Below are 9,649 nucleotides of genomic sequence, written 5' to 3' on the forward strand. Positions count from 1 at the left end.
GATAATTAGAAAGAAATTTTATACCCCCAAAATCAGGGTGTTACACTAATGCGCTCTATGGGCTTAAGCAAGCACTAAGAGCAATGTATGAATGCCTTAGATATTTTCTCATTTCAAATGCATTCAAGGTCGAGAAAGCTGATCCAACTCTTTTTACTAAGACTTATAATGGTGACTTGTTTATATGCCAAATATATGTCAATGAGATAATGTTTGTTTCTACTCATCAAATGTCTTGTGAGGAGTTTAGCAGGATAATGGTGCAAAAATTCGAGATGTATATGATGGGCGAGCTACATTCTTTCTAGGATTCCAAGTAAAACAGCTCAAGGAAGGCATCTTCATCTCCCAAACAAAGTACATGCAAGACATCCTCAAGAAATTTGGGATGAAGGATGCAAAGCCCATCAAGGCGTCGATGGGAACAAACTGACACTTGGACCTCAACGCTGGAGGTAAGTCCGTAGATCAAAAGGTACACTGGTCTATGATAGCTTCCTTGCTTTATTTATGTGCAAGTAGACCGAATATTATGCTTTCCGTATGTATGTGTGCTAGATTTCAATCTGACCATAAGGAATGTCACCTTGCGCCCGTGAAGCGGATTTTGAGATATTTGGTTCACATGCCTCACTTTAGGCTCTGGTATCCTAAGGGTCTACCTTTGACCTAATTGGGTACTCAAACTCTAATTATCTCGGGTACAAGGTAGATAGGAAAACCACATCAGGGACATGCCAGTTTTTAGGGAGGTCCCTGATGTTTTGTTTGAGTTAAGTTGATGTAGTCTCAAAGGAGGATTGAAAGGGAAAAGGTGGATTTGGACAAAGGAAGAAGCTTCCACTGCATAAACAGTATCAATGTACTTTGTTCCAAATTGCCTTAGTTTTTCATTGCCTTTGCTCTTCATTTGCTATTTTTGGTGAGGCATTGAGGTTAGGCCGCTAGTTTCTCCATTTTGGTGCTTAATGCCAAAAGGGAGAAATTTAAGGCCAAAGCAACTAGATCAACCACCACTTAGAGTTTTAAAAAGTTTTTGAGCTTTTTAACTTGTCTTTTTATCAAAACCCTCTTGATAGCAAAGAGGTACCTTCTTATTGCAAAAACTACTCTCTTATGTGGGAAATGTTATCTTATGAGAAAAGGGTGAGTTTTTGGAGTTTGACCAAAACAGGTGCTTTAAACTGATTTGTTTTGCAAAGTCGTAATTTCTCGTCCTTTGAGCCAACTGGTGAAACCTTGAACTGTGAAGATCGACTGATCGAGTCTTCCTCTTCATGCCTGTGTGCTAGGTTGACCATCAGATCCAAGGGGTGAGGTTGGGCCAGAAACCAAGGCCACGACAGTTGCGGGTAGCGAGGTTACGATGATAGCGAACATGATAACGAGGTTAGACGATAGCGGACATGATTAAACTTGCGGCTGAGTTGCAAGTGTTTGTGAGTTGAGCTATGAAGATGAAGAGCTTGGAGAAAGGAGTCCCACATGATTTTTTGGGAACTTCCTCTTGTATACGGTTTGGGTGGTCTCGACCCATCTATGGGGTAATGGCTCACTAATAGGGGTTTGGGAGTAGGGCAATGATCCACTAATAGGGGCTTGGATGGTTTTTACAGCCTACCTATAGTGTATCGACCCACTGCTAGCTGGAGGGGAATAAACCTACGGCTTCACGCGTGACGCAGGACGACCGTCGAAACTGATGCTTTATAGTAGTAAAGGTAAAGAAGGCATATATATATATATATATATATATTTTATCTCATTGTTATTTCCTAATGTGTAGCTATGTGTATGTCAGCATCTAGCAACACGTGCTATGATACAATTGAATACAGTTGAATGGCTTGATATTCTTCATTGTTGCTGTAGAAAATCCTGAGAAGCAACATCTCTCAATCCGCTGAAAATTATAAGCTATATCTAAAAGGCATCAACATCATAATCATGTACAGAAGCTTCAATATTTCATTATGTGGCTTCAATAGTCATCATGTATAGAAGCTTCAGGGTCTGTTTGGTTGGGCTGTGGCTGTGAAAAAAGTTGTTGTGAGCTGTGACCTGTGGAAAAAGCTGTTGTGGGCTGTGAGTTGTTAAAAAGCTAAAAACCGTTCGGTGGAAACCACTAAAGTCGTTAAAAGTTCTTCGATATATGTTTTCACAGTTCCATCCGAAAGCCACTAAAAACAGGTCCACAGATATTTTTAGTTTTGCACTGCGAGAAAGTCAGCTTTTAGAAAAAGTTGTTTCCTTGATCCAACCCTTTGATTTGGCTTTTGACTTTTATGGGGCAAAAGCCAAACCAAACACACCCTCAATATGTCAATTTCCAATTTATTGTTGATTATAGTAAATAGAGCAACAACTTTAGCTAACTTTCTCGCAAGGGAGTCTAGATAATACCAAGTTTATGGTTTATAAAAATGCCATAGTATTTTATACCATAAAATGTTTGGTTGCACTTTTAAAAACTATATTTTAAAATCATAATATTTTAGATACCATGATGTTTTTGAAGTATTGAAAACTTCACTCAAAACTAAAATTTTTATGGTAATGGTTTATAATGTTATACCTAAACAATGTTTCTCGAAATTATGATATTCTTAGAGCCAGCCAAAACTTTTGTATTGTCCGCAAAGTATGGTATTGTAAAGCTATGGTTTTGTGAAACATTGTCCTAATCTGCTCCAAATTTACCAATTTTAGCTAGGGCAAAACGGATCCCGATTCCCGGATGGATGTGCCGGCCCGGCCCGGCCCGCTCGGCGCTCGTGCTTCTCCCCAGTCCCGTCCATCCAAAGCGTTTTGCACTTGTGCACAAACTGCGGCTGCTGTAGATACGCGCGCCGCCACTCCAAGGTCCAAGCCTCCCTTGCTCCCGCCACCGCCCCTCACCATGGGCAGCGCCGCCGCCTCTCCGCAGCCGTCTGGGAATCTGACGCAGGACGAGCTCAAGCGCGTGGCGGCGCACCGCGCGGTGGAGTTCGTGGAGTCCGGCATGACGCTGGGCCTGGGCACGGGTTCCACGGCCGCGCACGCGCTGGACCGCCTGGGCGACCTCCTCCGCGCGGGCGCGCTGCCCGGGGTCGCCGGCGTTCCCACCTCCCTCAAGACGGAGGCCCACGCCGCCCGCGTCGGGATCCCGCTGCTTCCGCTCGACGCCGCCTCGGGCGCCAGCATCCGCCTCTCCATCGACGGCGCCGACGAGGTCGACCCGGACCTCAACCTCGTCAAGGGCCGCGGCGGGTCGCTGCTCCGGGAGAAGATGATCGAGGGCGCCGGCGATCGGTTCGTCGTCATCGTCGACGAGTCCAAGCTCGTGCCGAGGCTCGGCTGCACGGGCGCCGTCCCCGTCGAGGTCATCCCCTTCGGCGCGCCCCACACGCTCGGCCTCATCCGCAAGGTGTTCGATGGAGTGCCTGGCTTCCACGCCAGGCTGAGGACGGTCCCCGCCGCCAATGGGGAGGACTCGGACGCGCCGTTCCTCACCGACAACGGCAACTACATCGTGGAGATGTTCTTCGAGGACGGTATCCGCGGCGACCTGCTGGACATCAGCGATCGTCTGCTCCGGATCACCGGCGTCATCGAGCATGGCATGTTTCTTGGCATGGCCACTACAGTCATCGTCGCTAACAAGGACGGCACCGTCACAGTCATCAACAAGAAGAAGTAATAATCTACAAGTAGCCTGTATGTGTGCGTCCGTGTGTGATCCAGCTACCTAAGTTCTGCTCGTTACCGTTGTGAAACCATCATTTTGTTTTATCATCTCATATCTTTCCTACTGGTGATTCCAATATATCTTATTTATTATCCCTCCAATATTATCACACATTGCCTTCTGGTGATTCTCATGCAACTACCTCCAGCTAAAACTGGAACAGAACGGTTCCGTTCTATTTGGCTCCTACCAAACACTACCTAAGATTGACTTGCTTCTAGCTTATTTTGGCTGACCTGACCGGAGGGAGTATTAAGAGCTGTTTGTTTGGTCGTTTTCAAACCTGAGATGCATTCCCAGCGTGACCCATTCCCATTATTGAGCGTTTGGTTGGGACGGCCCGTATTGGGTTGCACTGTCTGTGACCGGATACGGAGGGTAGCTTCTCGTTACCGCTCCTTAGTCTTTCTCCAGCAGACTCCTTATTCCACTCTCTATCTCACTTTCTATTTCAAACTGCACTCTGTAAATAGTGCAATCTACCGTACAAAACAGTACTTTGCACGACTGTTTACACGCCCTGCTGGAGATGGATCCCGCAGCGCTCCTCCTCCTGACCTCCCCTCGTGCGGCGTGACTCGCTCAGGAGCAGGTTCGGTCGACGACCACCGTGCTGCAAGTCTGTCAACAGCGGTGCTCCTTCGGCCCTGTTCGTCGGTGAGGATTGTCCTCTCCCTCCTCTGGTCCTGTTCTTCGGCCCTGTTCGTCGGCGTGACTCGCTCAGGATTGACCTTCTTGCTGTCTAGCCTCCCAAGAAGCACTGTCCACTTTGGTCCTCCGGACTGTAATAACCAGCATATATTAATTGTGACGAAGACCAGTAATCGATTCAGTTAGAGGCAAAGATTCAGTTAGCTACAGGCAAAGACTCAGTTAGCTAGCCAGTTAGTTTGGACTACTAGTAGTATGCATATTAGTTGCATTATTAAACCAGTAATCGATTCGATCCATACATTGCATGTGCATCAATAAGTTAGGCGCAGCGCATGTATGGGGCCCTGTGTTTTGTCGTCGTAGCATGACAAAACCCTTTTGTTGGCATATGTTTCAGCATGATATGCGTGTTCCTACTATTTGATATGATCGTTTGAGCAATTATATATGTTCGTGTATTTGAAGGTGTTATATCCATAGAGAAATAGGAAACCGATGTAGTCCCTCAGTCGCAAAATCTATTTGGTTTATTTCATTATCCCAAATGTTCAATATATATTTTTGTGCTATATATTTTGTTAAAAAAATCAGGCGTTCTCATTTTTTGAAAACTTTTCTTGCTTATTAAGTGCATATATTTGTGGTTCTCATCATTAAACCCTATACTATTTTTGTACATCTAATGGCTCATCTTCTTTTAAGTACCCAAACACGGAAGAGAAAAATGGTTCTCAGAAATATGATGGCTTCTTTCATGTTTATGTTTTATTACATTTGGGCACTACTACTAATGTTGTATAAGCGGAAGTGTTGGAGAATAGAGAGAAGGATAAGGGTTAGAGAACTTAGAAGCGAGTGATGTTCCTTGTATAAGCGAGCTTCGCATGGATAGGAGAACGTTTGATGTATTGTGTGAGATGCTTAGATATGTGGCTGGTTTGAAGGGCACTAGGAATATGCCTATAGAAGAGATTGTAGCAGTATTTTTGTATATGTTGTCTCATCATATGAAGAATAGAGCAATAGGTGGTTATTTCTTCCGAAGTGGTGAGACCGTTAGTCCGGCATTTCAACTCATGTCTACTAGCTATTCTGAAACTTCACCAAGTACTACTTAAGAAGCTTGAACCAATACCTGAGGATTGCTCAGATTTTAGGTGGAAGCATTTTAAGAATTGTTTGGGTGCATTGGATGGTACACATGTGAAGGTTACTGTCCCAATTAGGTTGAAGGGGAGGTATAGATCTAGAAAGGGAGACATTGTGACAAATGTATTAGGAGTTTGTGCACCAGATAGATATGCAGTTTATATATATTCTACCTGGTTGGGAGGGTTATGCAGATGATGGGCGTGTTCTTCGAGATGCTATCTCAAGGTCTAATGGCTTAAGAGTCTCTCAAGAATGCTATTATCTTGTCGATGCTGGTTACACCAATGCAAATGGCTTTTTAGTGCCATACCAAGGTCAAAGATATCATCTAGGAGGCTTCAAATGCAAAATCCACCACAGACCATAGAATTTTAACTTGTGCCACTGCCATGCTAGAACTAGAAATATTATTGAGAGAGCTTTTGGAAGGCTAAACGGCCGCTGGGCTATTTTAAGGTCTCCAACTCTCCATCCTTTTTCCCAGTCAAGACACAATATCGAATAATAATGGCATGCACTCTCTTACACAACTTAATTTTGCAAAAGATGGCTAGAGACCCACTTGAGTGTGAGGAAACAACTATTAGTGAGCCATCATTTGAAGTTATGGAAGGAGAAATTAGTGAGCCAAAATTTATCACAGCTGTATCAACGTCTAACAAGTGGACTGGTTTTCGTAATATTCTTGCTCAAGGGATGTACAATAGCTATAGAGCTTCTAGGTCTAACCAAGGTTTGTGTTTATCTATTGTTTTTTGTATAAATTATGTTCTTCTAAGCTATTTGTAAACTGATTTAAACGAACACTTCTTATAGGATGAATCAAGCCGTGAGCTCAACTTCAACGCGTGGAAGAGGAAAAAGTGAAAGGGTGTGGACTTATTTTGAGGATGAAGCATTGTTGAAGGCACTCTTTGAGCTATCCCTTGATCCAAAGTGGAAAAGTGAGGGTAGTTTCAAGAATGGTTATCTTTCTGTCCTCAAAGCTACACTTGCTGAAAAAATTCCAGGTTGTGGCCTCACTGCAGTTCCACATATTGAGTCTAGGGTCAGACACTTTAGAACAAAGTATGGTGCAATTGAGGTTATGCTAGCAAATAGTGGGTTTTCTTGGGATGAGAACAGGAAGATGGTACAATGTGAGAAGCAACAATATGAGGACCATTGTAAGGTAAATTACTTAAACATATGCTCAATGATGTGAAATTATTTGGTTTAGGATTGTCAATGATTTGTTAGTCTAACTGCTAAGCTAGTCTAACTGAATTAGATATTGAACATTTGTGCTAGTCTAACTGCTAAGCTAGTCTAAGTGTCTAACTGAATTTGTGCTAGTCTAACTGAATTAGATACTCTATACCTATGCATCACTGCATGTCTACCTAACCATCATGCTCCTGCCATCTTAAAGCTTTGTATCTCTCTAATTCTTTGAGCTTCATTCTCCAAAACATTTCAACCAACGCCAGAAACTATAGTAGTATGGGACTACGGGTGTGCACATAGCGCAAATAAAAAGGATTCAGATCTCAAAAATCAACCAAAGACCTCGTAGCCATTTTTTTCTAAACCTTCTCCCCTAATTCTTTGGCTTGAAATCTTCTGGGCCTATTAACTTTGAAGCACTTGAAATCTTCAGTGCGCTTTTGTGCTAGTTCTAACTGTCCAGCCTTTTTCAAGTTGGCTGTTGCAAACAGGGCCACACATGCAGCAGGGCGTGTTGCAAACATGAGCAGAGGAAGATGTTGGTTTGTGAGTTGATGCTTCTTCTGCCCCACGGTAGGAGCTAAGGTGACATGCTGTGTAGGGGTAGCTGTGCACAACAGAGGCTTAGGTATAGAGTATCAACGCAAAAGCTACAGGAAGCCAAATATTTTTTTCTCTTGCACAGCAGCTTGTGGGATTATACTACTAGTTGCTTTTGTTACTTCTGGGATTTGATTCTAGAACTGGAATGCTATAAGCAAACCACTGTTACTTGTTTGTACTGATTTCTTAAATTGATTTCTTGTAGAGACATCCTGATGCAAAGGGCTTATATGGCATTTCATTCCCACACCTTGATACCTTAGCCGCTATATATGGGAAGGACATTGCGACAGGAAAAGGTGCTGAAGGTCTTGGTGATGCTATTTCAAACTTGGAGAAAGAAATAACTTTGGAAGAGAGTCATGATCGAGAAGTGGAAGAAGATAGTATGTCTAGAGAAACACCACGATGGGCTTCAGATAGGAACTTACTTGATTCTACTTCATCAACCTCTAAGAGAAGGAAGCGAGACAAAGGAAATGAAGTTCGCAAGTCAAGTGACCCATTTTTGGATATGTTAGGTGAATTTCGTGATGATCTTAAGAACGCTTCAAATCACTTTGGAAAAATGACTGAAATCATGGAGCGTGAAGCTAAGCTCCAAGAGGAGGCTGCACATAAGGATCCAATGCAAGTCCTACAACAAAAATCTATAACTGAGCTGACTAGGTTGGGATTTACCAGTACTGAGCTTGTCAAGGCAGCGAGTGTGTTTGTGAATGTGCCAAACCAGATGACCATGCTTTTTGCACTTCCAGAGACTCTAAGGAGAGGGTTCATACTGAACATGCTCGCCAGTAAGTTCTCAAGCCTTTTGTACTAGCTGTTCTTTGTAGCTGTTAGTGCCATTAGGCGGCAACATTCTCAAGCCTTTTGTACTAGCTATTCTTTCTAGCTGCTAGTGCCATTAGGAGGCCACATTCTCAAGCCTTTTGTACTAGCTGTTCTTTCTAGCTGTTAGTGCCATTAGTGACAATTTTTAAAGAAAAAAACAGCTAAAACAGGGCGAGGGTGTTGTGAGTCTTCTAGTAGATCAAAAACAATCTTTAGTTCAAAGCCTAACTAAAGAGGACCCTAATGATAATGATTTGTTTTAATAAATCTTAACACTCTTTTGTTTTAATCAAAAAGCTGGATCATATCTGATGCTTGTTGTATGGATCATATCTGATGCTTGTTGTATGGATAATATCTGATGCTTGTTGTATGGATCTAAATGTGCATGTACAAATTACTACATGTATGGTTTGACTATGACTTTGCTTATATTTGAATTTTTTGTCCTTCATTAGATGAGGCTCAAAAGAATTGAGTGCTGAAGAGATGATCAGTTCTGATAAGCTAATGTTCATCTGTGAAGCATTTGAAGTTGGAACAATTTTACAGCATGGATAATGGTCTGAAATTTCTGGAATACAAAATTTTGGAAGTATTTTCTTAGCATATTCAAGTTTGTGCAGATTTCTGGATGTGCAAGTTCCATAAATTTTTGGAAGTATTTTCTTAACTTCATGTTCTTCATTAGACATGGTGATGCAGCATGGATAATGGTCTGAAATATGGAAGTATTTCTGTTATTTTTGTTGCATGTATTGTTTACTGCTAGACGTCAGCATGGTGCAATTTTCACATATCAGGCTGCAGCATTTCCAGATCGCTAGTAGGTATTCTGGCCGACAGCCAACAGTGTTACCAAACGCTGTAAAGGGAGCTAATCACGTTTTCCACATTAACCAAACAAAATAAGGCAACGGTTACAATGTACTATCAGATAGCGGTGGTAACCCACTCCATTCCTATTACCATTTCAGGTACTGAACCAAACAGCACCTTAATTAAAGCAGCTAATTTTGCAATGTATATTGTAGTAGATGGTGATGTTTTATGCTGGTGAATCACCGGATTGTAATTGTTGCTGATTGAAACAGTACCAGGCTTCAGATTCCCGGCCTCGTTAGTCTTAAACACGCCTTACCCATGAGTACTTTTTTGACATAAGCTGTCCTACTTCTGTAGGTTGAGTTTCTTTTACAGAGCTTTACAATTGTCATATATTGAAATCTGTTACTTCTCAGTTCTGTCCGTGCTAATCAATTTGCTAAATTCGTGTGTAAGCCACTAGATAATTTGATGTTTTCCTGATCCATTATCATCGTGTTTAGTTTGAGAAACGAGGTAGTCTATTATTTTCTCACTTTTTTACTCCTCATTTTCTTGTTTGGTTTGTAAAATGGAATGAGTTGATCCATCACTATTTCATTTCTCATAGATTAATAATTAGTGATACTATAAAAAATAAGTTCATTC

At 42.2% G+C, this 9,649-nt stretch overlaps 1 protein-coding gene across 1 annotated transcript; it reads left to right on the forward strand.

The window, feature by feature from the left end:
* Positions 1-2,728: 2,728 nt before the first annotated feature.
* On the forward strand, positions 2,729-8,901 carry LOC100285676 (ribose-5-phosphate isomerase). Its single transcript, NM_001358286.1, has 4 exons — positions 2,729-3,675; positions 6,350-6,704; positions 7,548-8,139; positions 8,635-8,901. Exons 1-4 carry the CDS (start codon positions 2,738-2,740, stop codon positions 8,652-8,654), a joined length of 1,905 nt encoding a protein of 634 aa, NP_001345215.1. The 5' UTR covers positions 2,729-2,737; the 3' UTR covers positions 8,655-8,901.
* Positions 8,902-9,649: the final 748 nt, after the last annotated feature.

Source organism: Zea mays, chromosome 1 (assembly GCF_902167145.1).
Source record: "Zea mays cultivar B73 chromosome 1, Zm-B73-REFERENCE-NAM-5.0, whole genome shotgun sequence".
Classification (NCBI taxonomy): domain Eukaryota; kingdom Viridiplantae; phylum Streptophyta; class Magnoliopsida; order Poales; family Poaceae; genus Zea; species Zea mays.

Coding starts and splice junctions, on each gene's coding strand:
- LOC100285676 (NM_001358286.1), top strand. CDS start 2,738: ATGGATGTGCCGGCCCGGCCCGGCCCGCTCGGCGCTCGTGCTTCTCCC. Junction 6,705..7,547: donor AATATGAGGACCATTGTAAG/GTAAATTACTTA, acceptor GATTTCTTGTAG/AGACATCCTGATGCAAAGGG. Junction 8,140..8,634: donor CATACTGAACATGCTCGCCA/GTAAGTTCTCAA, acceptor GTCCTTCATTAG/ATGAGGCTCAAAAGAATTGA.